Genomic DNA, 19,387 nt, shown 5'->3' with positions numbered 1-19,387 from the left:
GGATTATTTATCAAATTTCCAAACACACAATCACATCTAATAATGGACACTGATTTTTATCTCTAAACACTGAGAAATAACTGCCTTAAAGCTGGATTTCCTTCCCCTTTTAAGGGAGGAAGTACCATCTTAAAGAGCTGCTCGCCAATCAGATGGCTGAAAGCTCTATTCACCACAGTGCCAACCTGGAATTACAGGTAGTCCCACAAAGCCCAGGTAAGTGTAGAGTCAGGGGTCTCGGCAATGGAGATGAGAGTAGGTACAAGAGGCCATGAGTTGGTTACGTGTAGAAGTGATTACGTGGAGAAGTGACCTTGAAGTTTTGACTTCAATGGGCGCAGGGAATTTCAGAAGAGGTCATTCATCCTTGTTCAACATAAATCTACGTAGCTAAGTCTATTAGAATTCCCATATGAGCCTTCCTTGAGGACACTGGCTACTCCATGCTTCTTGCAAAATACTGACCTGGGCAGGGTGATTCCCTTAACAACCTCAAAAGACCCAACAGCAGACAGGTATACTGACACTTCCCCAGACTGTGCCTCCCCAACCCCTATAAAATTTCATTCTGGCCAGGGGCAATGTGAAAGCCACTTGCTGGACTTTACATGGTCTCTATGTTCAATTCCACTGGAGGAGTGTAAAGTCTAGCCATTAGTTATGCTATTATGGACTGTAACCCAGTAGATTTACCATTTGTTTAGTTTTAGCTCTGTACTTTGGAAAAAAGACTCATATTTCTAAAGCATCTTTAATGTCAGGAAACATTCCAACATTCTTTGCTAGGGCTTATCCACATAACTTTGGGCACTGTGATGGAAAGGAAGAGGTGAGGTGACAAAAAGCTTGATGAAAGAGGTGTGAACTGGTGGAGCCTTAAAGAAAAGGCCAAGGTAGTGAATGTGAAAGGTCAGTGGGGAGATTCCAGATTGTCGAAGTAACTGCATAGTGAAAAAGTGTAAATGATAGCTTGGTTGTGCTGTGGATTAATCAGTTTTATTACTAAAAACGAGTAACACTTTTTCCTATTATGATTCATATAGGATTAACCAGGGAGCATGTAAACAAGGGCTGTCAGTTGTGTGCAACTGTTCAGTGCTGTTCACCACATGGGGATGGATACCTATGCCCATGTGATTGGCACAAGTCAGAACAGAAGAGAAGATCCAACGTGGTGGAGAACAACATAAAAAAGTAAGCACCTTTATGCTGTATCAAGATGTCACAGCTTGAGACATTTCTGGAAGTTGTGCCAGTGACAATTGTACAAGTAAAAATTGTAAATTGCTATTTCTCATATGTAAGGTATATTTTCATAAATATGCAAAATTAGATACTGCACACGCCATAAAAATTGGAACTTCATACTCAATAGTCTACCAATCTCTTGTCTTGAATGTACTGAACAACTTAGCATCCACATTATCTGGAGTACAGAAAATTCTAAAGAGTCAGAATCTTTTGAGTGAACAGATTTTGCCCCAACTCAGTTCTAAAATGATGACCCCCTCATTTTATATAGAAAAGTGTTTATTGAGAGTTAGTGCAAATATTTACTCCAAAATATTCTTTGAAAGTTTTATTTACGTAGGAATTAGATATTGCTTTTTCTATTCAATTTTTCAATCCATGGGTTCTTCCATGGAGATGTGTATAACTTGAATTTTAATTGGAACTTGCAATGAACTAATCCTTTGTGGAAATGGCTGTTGGTTCATGTTGACATTTATGTGATCAGGCCTGTTGCAGTTTTCAGTCTTTTTTCTTCTGGACCTGTTGCAAATCTCTATTGAAATGTAGCAAACATTTATTGGCAATGAAAATAATACAATCTGTAGATAGTTGATACTAACGTAAAGATGATAGAATTACCTTGGCCAAATATTTCCAATCAGTAAAAATACGTTTTAATGGAAAGACGCAGGGATAAATCTTGTGGTTCAGTGTTTTTTTTAATTTTCACCACCTTAATAGGAAGGGCAAGAAACAAAACTGAGAAAACAATTAGCATGGAATAGGTCTTTGCCATTTTAAAAGTTTCCCTTTTAAATCAAGTTGCTGCTGAGAGTGTATGACTGAGTTTTGTTCTTTATGTTATCTTCTCTCAATTGATAGCAACCTCATGCCCAGATCTAAAGGTTGTAGCCCACTGTATCTAGATGAGCACATCATCTGGGTTAATATTTAAATAAAATTCTCACAGAATTTATATTGATGACAGTGCTTTTTTTTGATTGATAAAACCTGCCCAGGTATAAAAGAGACTGTGGTACAACTTGAAGAAATAGGGATTTCTTCTGGTTGCTATAGCTATCCTTCCTTAATGAATTTCAAAAGCAGATTACATGATCATTTACTTGCTGTTTGTGGGATCATGCTGTTCAGAGATTGGTTGCCATGCTTGTTTATATTTGGTATTTGCTAACAGTGTCAAACTTGTACAAATGCAAGCTTTCTTGCAAAAATTTGAATTCCTTTCTTCTGAATTTCTTTCAGAAAAGCAAGAGCTTGTGAGCATTTCCCATTTGAAGAGGTAAAATTGGAAATATATTTTTTCAAATGTTAACTCCTTATGAAACAGATCTATGTCAACTCTTATTGAACTGTTCAGGAGAGTTTAAATTAACCTGGATGAAGGTAAGTTCTAAAATATAATCTCAGAAAGAAGAAATAAGATATAGAAATAATTGGACGACGGATAACATTAGCGTAAGAAATTACAGTGGTTTGGCAACCATCTAACGTTTGAAAGGAAATGAGGATAGCAGATGCTGGAGATCAGAGTCGAGAGTGTGCCGCTGGAAAAGCACAGCCAGCCAGGCAGCATCCGAGAAGCAGGAGAATCTACGTTTCAGGCATAAGCCCTTCATCAGGTGAATTTGAGGTCAGGGTGAAAGGTGTTAGTGAAGTTGATGAACTATTCAACCCTCATGGGAGCACCTTCTCCCCCTACCTTCATCCACCTACCGCATTCTCAGCTACCTTCCTCCCAGCCCCACACCCCTCCCATTTATCTTTCAGCCCCCCCTCCCCCCCAGCCCACAAGGTTATTCCTGATGAAGGGCTTTTGCCCGATACATTGATTCTCCTGCTCCTCGGATGCTGCCTGGCCTGCTGTGCTTTTCCAGTGCCACACTCTCAATGACAATCATTCTCTGTGGCAAAGCCTCTACCAATCAGAGCCCACTGATCAACACTTCAGCACTCTTCTCTCATACAGTATAAGTATTGTCTTTGCTTTACATTGGTAATTCTTGCAAATTATCAAGATAAGTACAAGACCAAAAGCATTGGCAAAATGTGTCTTCTCTCCGTAATACCCAAGAGTATTAAATGGTTTTCTGTGAAGTTGTAGCAAAGGAAAATAAAGTAAGATCTGAATTAATTTTTCCTATATATGTTTAAATACTTAAGAGAATGGGAAATAATCCTGCCTTGCTGCAGGCGCCAATAGACTCCAGGGAGTATGATGCTGTGTATGCAAATGGAGACCTAGCTCAATGCAAGGTAAAATTCTGTACTAAATAGCTAGAATGCATAGAGTATGAAAGCAAGTACTTTATGCTGAATCTTTAGAAAACACGTATTCAACACTGGGCAAATTCTCCAAATTTTCAGTAGATGAGAGCCTTGTACCTGTATTGGAACAGCTCAGCTAGTGGAGCCAGAGCATTTCTGTCTACCCATCAATGTGGAAAATTGTTCAAATATGTCCTGTATCCAGGATAAATTAACCCAGTTAGTTAGAGAGAATGTAAAAAAAGATTTACAAATAGGCTTTCAGAGATTAAGGAGAAAGTGAGGTCTGCAGACGCTGGAGATCAAAGCTGAAACTTTATTGCTGGAACAGCACAGCAGGTCAGGCAGCATCTAGGGAACAGAAGATTCGACGTTTCGGGCACATGCCCTTCCTGATGCTGCCTGACCTGCTGTGCTGTTCCAGCAATAAAGTTTCAGCTTTCAGAGATTAAGGACTTAGTTAAGTGGATGGATTGGAGAAACAGTGATTTGATAAAGAAGAAATTCGGTAAAAATGCTTCAAATAATAAGGGGACTGCAATAGCAGGTGAAAACCATTCCCAGTTCGGAAGGCTTATGAACTAGAGGAGATGGATTGTAAGGTGATTATTAAGGAACAAAATGTGACATGAAGAAAAACATTTTTACACAATGAGCAGTTGTGATCTGGAATGGATTGCCTGAGGGTATAAGGGAATTTGTTAACTATCTGAACAGAAAACATTGGAGGATTACAGAGAAAATGCGAGGGAATTGAACTGAATGAGTTACACTTTCAAAAGGCTAGTACAGACACAAAGGACAAGATGGCCTCCTCCTGTCAAATAACCATTTTATGATGCCATTCTGTTTTTTGTGCTTCAGGTGATCAGAGAGTTTCTTATCAGTAAGGACCAATTAATTCAACATATTCAATGGAAACGTCCAAAATTGCTTTTACTTCAGGTAGGTAATACTTTGCATTTTTTTAACGTAGAACTCCTTTAATGCCTAAGATACACGATCCAGTTCTGGTCTTACTCTCCCTACACAACAGAACCAGCATGTGATTTGGTCAACTATTTTTCTTGAGTATCATTCACAGAGAAGGAACTGGTCTTCCTACATGCAAGGGTCTGTCCTCAGTAATTTATCTGCAGAACAAAACCTCTTCATAATTTCCCTGGTTGACTACACCACTCTTCCCTAATGATCAATGTCCCTGACCTCACCAAGATCCTAATAGTTTACAGGGTAAACTAAATGACTTATACAGATGCCAGCACCCCACTCAGATGTCAGACAACGACAGCACATATTAACGAATCCCCTCTCATTTGGTATTGTTGCTAGATAATATTCTTTCATTTCAAGACAGTTTTTGCAAAGAAAGTAACTTTTCACTATTCTTACCTTCTCAGACCCAGACTGTGAGTTCCTTTGTCCACAGTCGTAGTTGATAACTTGTTTTTAACCCTTTTCCAGTTAAGTATTTGATTGTTATTTCCTTTCTCTATTCAATCACCCCTTTTGTCAGTCTCTGCAATTAAGTATATGAATTCATAAGTTTACTACAAAATACTAATATATGCCAATTACTGAGACTAAGAAATGCTTGGACTAAATCTAAATCAAAGAAAAGGCGTTTAAGACATATAAGAAATGTTTTAATCTTTGACTAATAATCTGATTGAAGAACATCAGAATCAAATGGTTTATGAATCACACATAATGCTGAGCATTTGAGATTTGAGACAAGGTAGATCTCAAGTTTGAACACTAGGATTTTACTGATTTTAGCTGGGAATTGGTATTGCAGTACAATTGAACAATGCATTCTTGAACTACTCAGCAAAAGTACCAATCAAGTTTCCATCTCTTGATCAATATCCACCAGGCATTCACCAAATGTTTGCTGTTGCAGTAGATTTTCTTTGATTACTCTTCTCTTGTTTCTAGTACAAAGGATCACTTCCAGAAGCAAGCTCTCTTTTCTCAAGATTGAAACATGACTTTATGCTAAATGTTATCTATCAAACAATGCTTGACTGGACGGTAACTTTTTATATTACTGAACAATTTGCTGAAAATATGCTAAATCCTTATTATCTGGAGGGATGGAAGCACAGACCTCCTATAGATAACACAAAAATGCAAATAACACGATAGCGGAAAACCCTTAACTACCGCAAAGTTCTGCACAATCCATTAGGACCAGTCAATTAGAAAAATTGTGGAGTCCATATGTAATGCAAGCAAACTTGCGTTCTCTAACAGACAAATAACATTGAGACTATGTAGCTCAGGCTATAATCCATGAATCAGAATGATCAACAGTTAAAAGTAAGCAAGAGGAAACACCAAATGTTCCAATATTACAGTGAAAGTACATTTTAAAAAGTCAAACTGTGACAAGTCAGAAAACATTGGCACAGCAGACAAAATAGAGTGCACTGGCATTAGTTTGGCTGATAGAATTAAATGGTTAATGTGTACGCTTGCAGGACAGAGAAAATATGGGTTTCCTACATGGATCATCTGGCAGTATCTGGGCAAAAATAGCTGATCATGCCACATTAACAGAAGGTTTTGTTTCAAAAATCTAGAATTTTGCCCTGGATAAAATGGAGTGGCCAAGACACTACACATGTGAGAAAGTGCTGATGTTACTCTCACACCATGATATGATGGAAAGAAAATTGGGAAGAAGGGGCCCATGTCATTTGCAACCAATAAGGTACTAAGTTTTAAATTAACCATTATTTTTTCTTCATTTGTGTGTTGAAGAATGTTGAACAGTCTACTCTGGTTATGTGCTAGATTTAACTGAAGGTTACTTACGTGCTTTGCATCATACTTAATTACATTAAAGTGTCCTGACAGAGTGAGTTAATGCTTGATTAATAGAAGTGGCTGGACAAACATGCACTTGCATTGTGGTTTTTTGGAGTGTGGGAGGTGAGATCCACTGCATATGTATTCCCATTCTTGCACAAAAGCCATGTAAATCGAGAATGGAATGCGGAAAATATCTAAATTACCTGCCTGTTAAAGTGTTTCTCACTTATAATAATTTACATATGAATACATTATACACATGGTTTTCTTACATTGCAATCTTTAAGAGGTTTTGTGGAATTTCAAACTTTTTTTTTCCTCTTTCTTTTTAAGTATTGTCAAAACAAGAATTCGGAATGGAATTCCCTGTTTGGAAATACTATGGCAAAAGCCAGGTAATTTGTTTTAAAATTATAAGTTTTGAATGAGATGTGAAATAGTATGACCTGCTCTTATAATCACACTTTTAGCTCGTGTCAAAGAAGACCATATGCCATATAAGATAACCACAGAAGAATCCACATGGCCATGAGTATTGATTAGATTTATTGGCAAGATTGTATATTAGCTCTGTGTTTCACAATATCTTATTTGACATCACTAGTCTAGTTCTAAAAAAAAAATTTTAAATCAACGTGTTCAGACACATCTCTGGGACAGGTGGGACTTGACCTTCAAAGCCAGAGGTAGGGCATAACCACTACATGTATATCACAAGAGCCACTTCACGCCCAAATGTATATTCCTATCTGAGGAGCAATCTCTTTAGGTCTTTCCTTTAAGATAGGTCCAGTAAGCATTTTCAAAGACATTCCAAACTTTCCCAAATTAAGATTTTCCTCTGAAATGTGAAGTAACGGACCTTGTATTTCTTACAAGATAGGAAAGTCAGGTCCTCAGTGGCAATGTCACTTAGCTAGTAATAAAGTAGCCCAGGCTAATGCTCTGGGGCATAGTTCAAGTCCTACAGAAATAAATTTGGGGCTAATTTAGTCCGTAATGACACCATTGTTCATGGTCGGAAAGCCCCACTAATACATACCTAAGTGCCCTCTGAATTGGCCTAGTTCTAGACTTAGGTCTACCAAGCACCTACAAAGTCTAAAAAGAAAGACAGTGACCCACGCACCAAAGTCAACTACAACATACTGAGTCTTGTCAATTCTGTAAAAGTCCTCCTTACTAACATTTGAGAACTTGTGCCAAAACTGGGAGACCTGACCTACAGACTAATAAAGCAACAGCCAGGCTGTCATACTTCTAGAATCATGCCTTACAATGTTATTAAAAACCACTATTACTGTCCCAGGGTATGTCCTGTACCAGAGGTGGCAGCACAGTGGTATAGAATCGGAGAGTTTCCCTGTGAGTCTTCAACGTTGATTCTGGACTCCATGAATTCTCATGCCATCAGCTTAAATATGGGTGGAGGATTTCAATGACTATCACCAAGGGCAGCACAGTAGCACCCAGACTGAGCTACGCAAGTCCTAAAGGAGAAATGCTCCTAAACTGGGTCCGGATTTAGAGAGAACCAAACCCTAATTGACCTGGTCTTTGCCGGTGTATCTGTCGTAGTGCATCTATCCATGGCAGTATGGATATGAGTGACCACCATGTAGTCCTTCTAGAGACCAAGTTTTATCTTTATCTTTACCCCATTTGTTCAAAATCTACATCAATGATTTGGACATAGGGCCAATTGTAATGTTTCCAAGTTTGCAGATGATAGAAAACTTGGTGCGAGGGTGAGTTGTGAAGAGGATACAAAGAGGCTTGAAGAGGATTTAGGCAGATTGAGTCAGTTGGCAAGAGCATGGCAGATGGAATATATTGGGGTAAGCACAAAATTATCCACTTTGGTAGGAGATGCATTTTATTTCTTAAATGCTGAGAGATTGTAAAGTGTTGATGTCCAAAGAGACCTGGGTGTCCTTATTCTTAAATCACTGAAAGCCAGCATGGAGGTTCAGCAAACTGTTTGGAAAGCAAACTGTACTTTAACCTTTATCATAAATGGATTTGAGCACAAGAGCAAAGAAGACTTGGTTCATTTATATAGAATACTGGTTAAGTGGCACCTGGAGTATAATGTACAGTTTTGGTCATTTTGTCTGAGGAAGCAAATACTTGCTACTGAAGGTGCACCCAGACTAATTCCAGAGAAAATGGGAATATCTTATGAGGAGTGATTGAGGAGAATGGGCCTAGAGTTTAGAAAAATTAGAGGCAATCTCATTGAAACTTCTTAAATTCTTAGAGATTTGCAAAGAGTAAATGCAGTAAGGACGTTTCTCCAGGTTGTGGAGTTTGAAACCAGGGACACAGTATTAGAATAAAATATCAACCAACCAGGACTGAGATAGGGAGGAACTTCTTCATAAAGTCAATGGTGAATCTATGGAATCCTCTATCGCAGAGGTTTATGGAAGCTCGCTCAGAAAGTAAATTCAAGATCCAGATTGACAGATTTCTAGTTACTAATGACATAAAGGGATATAGTGACAATGAGACATGATCCAGAATGGCAAAGCAGGCTTAAGAGGATGAAGGGCCAACTCCTCCCACTATGTTCTGGTTTTCATATTGTTGTTTCCCTTTATGGTGTGTGGCTTTACCACTAAATGGGATAGATTTCAAACAGCAACTCATAACTAGGCATCCATGAGATTCTGTTACCTAATAGTAGCAGCTGAATTGCACTGAACAACAATTTTTAACCTCATGGCTTGATAGAGCCCCGCTCCGCCATTGTCATCAAGTCAAGAAATCAATTCTGGCTATTGCAGAATGTATGTGGGCTTACCATGAACAGCATTGGGTACAGCTCAAAATGTAGTGCCAACAAGCCACAAGCAGGACCAGCATGCCAAACAGCAGAAATAACACACAATTAAGATAACTAAGTAATCCCACAACTAAAGGATCAGACTTAGGATCTGCAATTCTGTCAAATCTGGCTGCGAATGGTAGTAGACAATTAAACAACTAATAGGAGGGGGATGATCCACATATATCGTCATTCTTAATTATGATGAAGTCCAACACATTTGACCAAAAAATAAGATTGAAACATTTGCAACAATATTCAGTTAGAAATGCCAAGTGGATGATCCATTCCAACTTCCTGTGAGGCCCTCAGCATCACAGACACCAGTCTTCTGCCAATTCAGTTCACTGTGATATCAAGAAACAGCAGAAGACATTGAATACTGCGTAGACTATGAGCCTGGACAATATTCTGGTAACTGAAGCAGCAGAGAAGAGATTCCACTCGGAGTTCCCTCAGAATTGCAGAACTGCACTTCTGACCATTCTTCTGTGGTGAACTTAGTTGGCTGGACGATTAGTTTGAGATGCAGGGAGTTTGTTTTTATTCATTCATGGGATGAGGGCATCACTGGTTAGGCCAGTACTTATTGTCCATCTCTAAATGCCCAGAGGGCAGTTAAAAGTCTGGGTCTAGAATCATGTAGGACAGACCAGGTAAGGATGGCCGCTTCCTTTCCTAAAGGATATTAGTGAAACAGATGTGTTTTTCCAACAATCAACAATGGATTCATGGTCATGACTAGATTCTCAATTCCAGAATTTTACTAAATTCAAATCCAATATATATGACGGGATTTGATCCCAAGTCCCCAGAATATTACCTGTGTCTCTGGATTAACAGTTCAGCAATAATACCACTGGCCATTGCCTCCCCATGTGGTAACGCCAAGTGTGTGGATTCAGTTCCTGCAGCAGCTGAGGTTACCATGAAGGTCCTTCCTCCTCGATCTCTCCTTCTGTCTAGTCATAGTGATCCTAATATTAAACCACCATCAGCTTTCTCTCTTTATAACGAGAGCAGTCCTATGGTTCTTGAGGACTTTGGTGACTCCTACTTGTTTGGGAAGGAAATCCACACCCTTTCTCACAGCAGTCAGTTGTCGGGTTCTAAAATTATAAAGGTTCTGACAATCTCTTTGACAGCTGCTGTCAACCAGAACAACATAAGGTCAATGTTGGGAGGGGGATATGGAGGAGTAGGATGCCCGATGAGAAGGGAGTAGTTTGCCAGTGTGCTGCATTAGTAGGATTTCACCTGGTCTGGGGGGTAGGATGACAGATGGATAGGTACATAGGGTGTCAGGTGGGAGGAAGTTAGTGTGCAAGCTGGCAAGATAAGTGATGCAGTGTCTAAGGTAGGTTGCAGTGGTGGGAGAATTTGGGTGGGTCAGGTACAGTGGGTTAGGAGGGAGGTTTGGGTCTGCTTCAAGGTCTGTGGTTTGAGAACGTATGAGGTACGTGTGGGTTCTGTTAAACAGTTACTAAGGAGTTAGACTCTCTATTTAAGATTCTCACTTTTCTTGAGTCTACTTAATTATTGGTGCCCTCCAAAATCTTTGATTTAACTAGAGAGCTTCAGTGGTTTCCAGGTGGAGAGGAATTGCCCAGCAAAAGATTTAATTTCTCAGGTATTTCCTGTAAATTGGAATTCAGCAGAGTCCTCATGCACAACTCCCATTAACGCTGGCATAACCACTGTCTGAATAACAGTATACTTTTACTTGAGAAGCAAATTAGAAATGCCCGAATCTCATCAGTTACAAGTATATTTGGTAAGAAATTCTCAGCAAACCTATTGGCTACAAATACCGTTGTAAGTGTGATTCCCTCAAGATGCCATTGCAGCCCCATCCACTAGCATAGATGGCACCTGAACTGCAGGCCAAATAGTCAGACTGAATAAAAGCAACCAGTCAATTGTGAATAGTCCAGTAATGACATTCTTCCACTAATCTCGAACATGCTGGGCAGCTCAGCTTCAGGATATGTTTATAAATTATATATTACTCTTTCTCACCAATCATTTACTAATTTTACTTAGCGATTCACATTTCACAATTTTGCTTCACGAGTGTAGGTTCTTCTCATCGACTTTTACCAATTTCATAGTCAAGTTTTCATCTTGGCAGTAATGTGACAGCAAATCCCTTCCTTGATTCTACTGAAACCAATAGAACAAAATATCAGTCCTTTTAAAGGATGCTCAGATTGTGCAGGCAATAAACGTGAAAATCTGTCTTATAATAAACATCATATTTTCTGCTACAGTCAATTTTCGCATCTGAGTGAATGTTTCGTAGCTATTTTGTATTTGCAATAGATTGTGTGAACTGAGTAACTAATAGTGTAGATTTAAAAAAATAATTTATTTCATTCCTAGAGCATTATGTTATCTCAAGTGATCAATCTGAAGATTCTCACAAAACTGTGACCACCATAGAAGATCAAGTTTCCTTTCAGGCAGCATACCCAGATATGACTGCTTTATTTTACAGGCAGAAAACTGAAAAGAAGAGGCAAATGCAACCAAGTAAGTTCTAAAATTGAAAAGAGGCCTTTGTTTGGTTTGTTGCCGAATGAATATTTGAGTTTCTAATTAAAAATGAACATTCCAATCAACACATGACAGGTTGAACATAACCAGGTTTATTGAGCTTCAGGGGAAAAAATACATGGCTTTCAAGTATGCTAGAACATAGAAGAATACAGCGCAGTACAGGCCCTTCGGCCCTCGATGTTGCGCCGATCCAAGTCCACCTAACCTACACTAGCCCACTATCCTCCATATGCCTATCCAATGCCCGCTTAAATGCCCATAATGAGGGAGGGTCCACCACTGCTACTGGCAGGGCATTCCATGAACTCACGACTCGCTGAGTAAAGAACCTACCCCCAACATCTGTCCTATACCTGCCACCCCTTAATTTAAAGCTATGCCCCCTTGCCAGAAGATAGAAAGGATCAAAGCTTGAACTTCAGAGTTGTTGGATATCAGAATCATTTCCAGGACAGGAGATGGTTATTTAAACTTTTGCATGCCAAAATAATTGGGATCAATGCCTTTGCAGGGAAGTTGAAAAAGATTTAATCAAAATTGGAAGGGAGTGGGTTCCAACATATAGAAATAGAAAAGATGTATAAAGGAGTGAAAGTATTGACTAGCACTAGATTAAAGAAGGAAGTAGCAGGTTAAGGCCAACAAGGAACATAAGACATTCCTAACCTGTGTCTATGTAAACACACAAAAATGTGTTATAAATAAAGTTTGTGAGCTGAAAGCACAAACAATCATGTGGAAACAGCATGTTGTGGCAAACCAAATAACAGAACATTGCTTAAAAAGTGGTGGGCTTAACAAGACAGATTATGATGGAATAAGCTAATTGCATTTTGTTTTGATGGCACAACAGAGAAAGCTGTTGAACTGAATTTAATGCAAACTGTCTCTTTGCCATCAACTTCTACCCTCTGTCTTCTTCCAGCCAGCCAACTCCTAGTCCAAACCTCCAACTCACCCTCAATGCCATACCTCCGTATTTTTTGCAGTAGTCTACCATGGGGAACCTTCTCAAACGCCTTACTAAAATCCATATACACCACATCTACCGCTTTACCCTCGTCTACCTCCTTCTCAAAGAATTCAATAAGGTTTGTGAGGCACGACCTGCCCTTCACAAAACCATGCTGACTATCCTTGATCACATTATTCCTATCCAGATGTTCATAAATCCTATCCCTTACAATTCTCTCTAAGATTTTGCCCACAACAGAAATGAGACTCACCGGCCTATAGTTACTAGGGTTATCCCTACTCCCCTTCTTGAACAAGGGAACCACATTTGCTAGCCTCCAATCTTCTGGCACTACTCCTGTAGACAACGAGGACATAAAAATTAAGGCCAATGGCTCTGCAGTCTCCTCCCTTGCTTCCCAGAGAAATCTTCTCCCTTGCTTCCCAGAGAACTGTTAGGATTTTTTTTGGAGTAAATCTATTAATGTATTACTTGAAAAATTGAGTCGCGTCATTTGTGTCCTTACGTCAGTTGGATGGGGCTAGTGTTGAACTGCTAAAAAGCTATATAACTGTGTACATAGCAGAACAGGGACGTTTAGCCTTATATGTAATTGGTTATGGCTCATACTAATAATGAATTGGGGCATTCTTAATTTGTTCATGTATTCTGCATTCTCTTGAAGCTTCTGTAAAGATGAATAAATTCAAAAGCAGTTTTGATCTCAGGCCATGCCCCAGACCCAAGATTTGGCATAGTTAATGGCTATAATTTGTTTGACAGGTTAATAAATCAGGCTGGGTATAGTGAAACAAAAGCCTGCACGGAATTAAAGTAATACGTGGAGAACCGGGCAAAGTTCTCCTTAGTAGATTAATGAATAAATGGGAGTATTCCTGTAGACTTCTGACAGAATAAATAACTGAGAAACTTTCTAATGACACAAGGGTCAGTAATATAAGAGATGGAAATGTGTTGCTGGAGAAGCGCAGCAGGTCAGGCAGCATCTAGGGAACAGGAGAATCGACGTTTCGGGCATTAGCCCTTCTTCAGGAATGCCCGAAACGTCGATTCTCCTGTTCCCTAGATGCTGCCTGACCTGCTGCGCTTCTCCAGCAACACATTTCCATCTCTGATCTCCAGCATCTGCAGACCTCATTTTCTCTTCAGTAATATAAGAGCACAGTTTAATGTAGTAAAAATAAAATGCTGGAAATACTCAAAAGCTCTGACATTAACTGTCAAAAAGAGAAAATAGAGTTAAGATGTCAGATTAAGATTTACAGCTTTAACAGAAACAAAGTAGAATAACAAACATAAATGTAGGTTTCCATTAATTTTAAGCAAGAAAGGATTTATAGTATTGATGTTTTTCCACCATCACCGTCCTGCTCCATGCTGTAATTGCCCTCTCCAGTCACCATCCTGCTCCATGCTCTAATCCACCCTCCAGTCTCCGTCCTGCTCAATGCTTTAATCCCCTCTCCAGTCACTGTCCTGCTCCATGCTCTAATCCCCTCTCCAGTCACCGTCCTGCTCCATGCTGTAATTCCCCTCTCCAGTCACCGCCCTGCTCCATGTTCTAATCCCCTCGATAGTCACCGTCCTGCTCCATGCTCTAATCCCCTCTCCAGTCTCCGTCCTGCTCCATGCTGTAATACACCTCTCCAGTCTCCGTCCTGCTCCATTCTCTAATCCCCTCTCCAGTCACCACCCTGCTCCATGCACTAATTCCTGCTTCATGCTCGAATTCCCTCTCCAGTCACCGTCCTGCTCAATGCTGTAATTCCTGATCCAATCGCAATCTTGCTCCATGCTCTAATCCCCTCTCCAGTCACCGTCCTGCTCGATGCTGTAATTCCACTCACCAGTCATCGTCCTGCTCGATGCTCTAATCCTGTCTCCAGTCACCGTCCTGCTCCATGCTGTAATTCCCCTCTCCAGTCACCATCCTGCTCCATACTCTAATCCCCTCTCTAGTCACTGTCCTGACCATGCTCTAATCCCCTCTCCAGTCACCGTCCTGCTCCATGCTGTAATCCCCCTCTCCAGTCATCGTCCTGCTCCATGCTTTAATCCCCTCTCCAGTCACTGTCCTGGTCCATGCTGTAAATCCTCTCTCCAGTCACTGCCCTGCTCCATGCTCTAATCCCCTCTGCAGTCACCGCCCTTCTCCATGCTCTAATCCCCTCTACAGTCACCGCTCTTCTCCATGCTCTAATCCCCTCTCCAGTCTCCACCTGCTCCATGGTCTAATCCCCTCTCCAGTCTCCGTCCTGCTCCATGCTCTAATCCCCTCTCCAGTCTCCGTCCTGCTCCATGCTCTAATCCCCTCTCCAGTCACTGTCCTGCTCCATACTCTAATCCCCTCTACAGTCACTGTCCTTCTCCATGCTCTAATCCCCTCTACAGTCTCCATCCTGCTCCATGCTGTATTACCCCTTCTCAGTCACCGCCCTGCTCCATGCTATAATTCCCCTCTCCAGTCAGCGTCCTGCTCCATGCTCTAATTCCCCTCTCTAGTCACCACCCTGCTCCATGCTCTAATTCCTGTTTCAGGCTCGAATTCCCTCTCCAGTCACCGTCCTGCTCCATGCTCTAATTCCTGATCCAGTCACCATCTTGCACCATGCTGTAATTCCCCTCGCCAGTCACTGACCTGCTCCATGCTGTAATTCCCTCTCCAGTCACTGTCCTGCTCCATGCTGTAATTCCCTCTCCAGTCACCGTCCTGCTCCATGCTGTAATTCCCTTCTCCAGTCACAGTCCTGCTCCATGCTGTAGTTCCCTCTCCAGTCACCGTCCTGCTCCATGCTGTAATTCTCCTCTCTAGTCACCACCCTGCTCCATACTCTAATTCCTGTTTCATGCTCGAATCCCCTCTCCAGTCACCGTCCTGCTCCATGCTTTAATCCCCTCTCCAGTCACCGTCCTGCTCAATGCTTTAATCCCCTCTCAAGTCACCATCCTGCTCAATGCTGTAATTCCCCTCTCCAGCCACTGTCCTGGTCCATGCTCTAATTTCCCTCTCGAGTTACCGTCCTGCTCCATGCTCTAATTCCCCTCTCCAGTCACCGTCCTGCTCGATGCTTTAATCCCCTCTCCAGTCACAGTCCTTCCTGCTCGATGCTTTAATCCCCTCTCCAGTCACAGTCCTGCTCCATGCTCTAATTCCCCTCTGCAGTCACCGTCCTGCTCCATGCTCTAATTCCCCTCTCCAGTCACCGTCCTGCTCCATGCTCTAATCCCCTCTCCAGTCACCGTCCTGCTCGATGCTTTAATCCCCTCTCCAGTCACCATCCTGCTCCATGCTCTAATTCCCCTCTCCAGTCACCGTCCTGCTCCATACTGTAATTCCCCTCTCCAGTCACCGCCCTGCTCCATGCTGTAATTCCCCTCTCCAGTCACCATCTTGCTCCCAGCTCTAATCCCTGATCCAGTCACTGTCCTGCTCGATGTTCTAATCCTTGATCCAGTCGTCGTCCTGCTCAATGTTCTAATTCCGTCTCCAGTTACCATCCTGCTCAGTGTTCTGAGCTAAGGAGGAATTTCTTCTCTCAGAATGTTGTGTGTCTTTGGAACCTATTGGCACAGAGAGCTAAGGGGTCAGAGTCCTTGTGTACATGTGAAGCTGAGATAGGTAGATTCTTGATCAGAAAGGGAATCAAGGGTTATGGGGGAAAGGCAGGAATATGGATGGGAGAAATGTCAGATCAGCTGACATTCAGATAATTCTATTGAATGGCAAATCAGACTCAAAGGGCCAAATGGCCTACTCCTGTATCTATTCCTATGGCCTTACATCCTTCTGGATAATTGTGCTAGTTTTTTTCCACCATCCATCGATATATTTGCTATTTAAACTAAATGCTCAATATTTAATGTCGGAAGTGAAACAAAAATTGAGGATAGTGAACTATATCTGTTTGATGTAGTTATGATTGTACGAAACTTATTTAAAATAGCAGCTAAGTAAGTCTTTTAACTGGATTACTTGTGTTTTTTCAGGTAAAAGCAAGGGAAAAGAGAAGGCAGCTCCTTTGCCTGATGAAATCACAGTTTTATTGGCTGAGATGAATTTACAACTTTCCCATAATTGTGGAATTGCAACAGGAAGTGAACCTGCTCAAAGAAGTGCAACTCAAGAGATGAATCCCTCCCACACCCATCAACATAATCCTTCCATTGACTTTTCTACTGAAGGATTTCAGGAATGCCAAGAATTTCATGAAAAATCTAATGAAATTGCACAACCTGCAGTTAAAGATGCTGCAGCAATAGTAAAATCTGACTGTGAGTCTTTACCGCTTACAGAATTAGAAAATGAGCATGGTGCCTGTGCCCTATCCCCCTCAGCATCTATGATAGTTGCAGAGTTGCATTTGAGTGGGATTGATTGGACTCAGTCATTCAGTACACTACAATCAGAGCACACTCCAATTACTCCAGCAGAAACTTCTGAGCAAGTTTACCCAGTCATTAATGAGAAGTTTAATGTTTCTATGGACTCTACCAGTAAACTAACAGAAGACAAGACACTGAAAAAAAATGCTGCGGTGTTAAAGCAGGATCCAGTTCAAAAGAATGTGGCAGAATTATCTAACAAGGATGCATCTATGCTGCCTGATCTTTATCACTTATCTTTAATGGATCGAATTCTATTGAAAAACTCTCATCAGTTTTTATCTCTGCATCAACCAGATCCTAATTCCGGTGGAACCCCGCATTGTTCCTCTAGTTACAAAAATGATGCACCTTCTCAAGGAAAACTTAAAAATAAGTCAACATTTTCCAATAAAGAAATGTTCACCAGTTGTGACATATCAGAAACTCAGTGCATTCAGCAAGAGAAAAAAGAAATGTACATTTCTGACCCAACTACAATTCAACATGTGAGGCCATTAATTGAGGGAGAAAATCAAGATTTAACACGTTCAAGGGAGAAGGTTTTTGGAACTCGTGATCCAGCTATGTATTCATACCAAGCTTCAAAAATGGACAATAGCTCATTAAGACTGAAGAAAAACAAAGCTACCAAACCGCACAGAATGAAACATGTGAATGGAGATGTTTCAACATTTCAAAAGAAAAGTGTTTGTCTCAAAGTGTCGTCATCCAGCGAAGACAGTGATATTGAGAATTCAAGAGTAATACAAAAACGTGGCTTCAAATTCAAAGCTATAGATAATATTGTGATGTCAGCATCCATTTCAAATCAGAGTCAAGCTGTGCAAAATCACAATCAGCACAATGATCCTGAAGATTCCATTATAGTAATAAGTGACAGCTCCCTTCCACTGTCAGAAAGGTTGGATCTTTGACTCCACGGTATTTGAATAGTTACTCAAATGTATGCTTCCAAAATCAGATTCTCTAGAATTTTATAGTTGCTTTTGAATTAGGTATTTTAGATGTATCATCAAAAGAAATTCCTTCACCATGTACATTCTTCCCTCAATATTTTTCAATAAAATTGCTAATTAAATGCTGTAAATTGCCCATTGTTTAAAATAAACCCAAATGTAAATTGAAAAGAATTAGCAAGTTTTGAGAAGATTTGTAGCTCAGGTTGAGAGTTTGGATGTAGGTTTGCTCACTGAACTGCAAGGTTCATTTCCAGACATTTCGTTACCTTACTAGGTAACAACTTCAGTGTGCCTCAGGCGAAGCAATGCTGAAAAATCCTGCTTTCTATTTATATGTTTGGATTTCTTTGGGTTGGCGATGTTATTTCCTGTGGTGAAGTCACTTCCTGTTCCTTTTCTCAGGGGTAGTAAATGGGGTTTAACTCGATGTGTTTGTTGATAGAGTTCTGGTTGGAATGCCATGCTTCTAGGAATTCTCATGCATGTCTTTGTTTGGCTTGTCCTTGGATGGATGTGTTCTCCCAGTCGAAGTGGTGTCCTTCCTCATCTGTATGCTCGGATACTAGTGGTGGGGGGGGGTCATGTCTTTTTGTGGCTAGTTGGTGTTCATGTATCCTGGTGGCTAGTTTTCTGCCTGTTTGTCCAATGTAGTGTTTGTTACAGTCTTTGCACGGTAATTTGCAAATGACCTTAGTTTTGCTCATTGTCTATATAGGGTCTTTCAAGTTCATTAGCTGCTGTTTTATTGTGTTGCTGAGTTTGTGGGTTACCATGATGCTAAGGGGTCTGAGTAGTCTGGCAGTCATTTCTGAGATGTCTTTGATGTAGGGGAGAGTGGCTAGGGTTTCTGGATGGGTTTTGCCTGCTTGTTTGGGTTTGTTGCTGAGAACCCGGCGGACTGTATTCATTGGGTACCCATTCTTTTTGAATACACGGTATAGGTGATTTTTCTCTGCACTGTAGTGTGTGTTGGCTCGTTGAAATAATGCATCAGAACCAACTAGCCACAAAAATACATGATCCCCCCCCCCCCCCCCCCTCACTAGTATCCTCACATACAGATGAGGAAGGGCAACACTTCGACTGGGAGAACACATCCACCCTAGGACAAGCCAAACAAAGACACGCTGTTTTAAAAAATTCTCAAGGTCAGGTTCGTAGGAGAGTAGTCTGACACAGAACAAACGACCAAGAGGCGAGTCTGCTAGAATATGAGCATTTTATTCCCCGCAGCGTCGCCACAACCAGGTCTCATACTTACAACGGGTCTGGCTTATACTCACTCTACATGTTACCGGAACTGGGAGCCGTCAGTTCTCGTAGAGCGGCTGCCAACAACCC

The 19,387-nt window shown here is 40.9% G+C and overlaps 1 protein-coding gene across 5 annotated transcripts in view; it reads left to right on the top strand.

The window, feature by feature from the left end:
• LOC122540941 (flap endonuclease GEN homolog 1-like) overlaps positions 1 to 19,387 on the top strand; it is a 57,240-nt gene that overhangs the window by 34,790 nt on the left and 3,063 nt on the right. For 2 of the 5 annotated variants that reach the window (XM_043677303.1, XM_043677278.1), the window contains 8 exons: positions 1,044 to 1,194; positions 2,497 to 2,533; positions 4,384 to 4,464; positions 5,458 to 5,553; positions 6,105 to 6,235; positions 6,670 to 6,731; positions 11,549 to 11,698; positions 16,689 to 18,292. In XM_043677303.1, coding sequence (XP_043533238.1) covers positions 1,044 to 1,194; positions 2,497 to 2,533; positions 4,384 to 4,464; positions 5,458 to 5,553; positions 6,105 to 6,235; positions 6,670 to 6,731; positions 11,549 to 11,698; positions 16,689 to 18,001 — 2,021 coding nt within the window. In that variant the 3' untranslated portion in view covers positions 18,002 to 18,292. Of the gene's footprint in view, positions 1 to 1,043; positions 1,195 to 2,496; positions 2,534 to 4,383; positions 4,465 to 5,457; positions 5,554 to 6,104; positions 6,236 to 6,669; positions 6,732 to 11,548; positions 11,699 to 16,688; positions 18,293 to 19,387 lie in introns of those variants that run through there. The other 3 variants (XM_043677287.1, XM_043677311.1, XM_043677296.1) reach the window with 3 other exon arrangements.

Source organism: Chiloscyllium plagiosum, chromosome 3, assembly GCF_004010195.1.
Source record: "Chiloscyllium plagiosum isolate BGI_BamShark_2017 chromosome 3, ASM401019v2, whole genome shotgun sequence".
Lineage (NCBI taxonomy): Eukaryota > Metazoa > Chordata > Chondrichthyes > Orectolobiformes > Hemiscylliidae > Chiloscyllium > Chiloscyllium plagiosum.
Note: the sequence above shows the minus strand (reverse complement) of the source record. Positions and strands in the feature narration are given on the sequence as shown.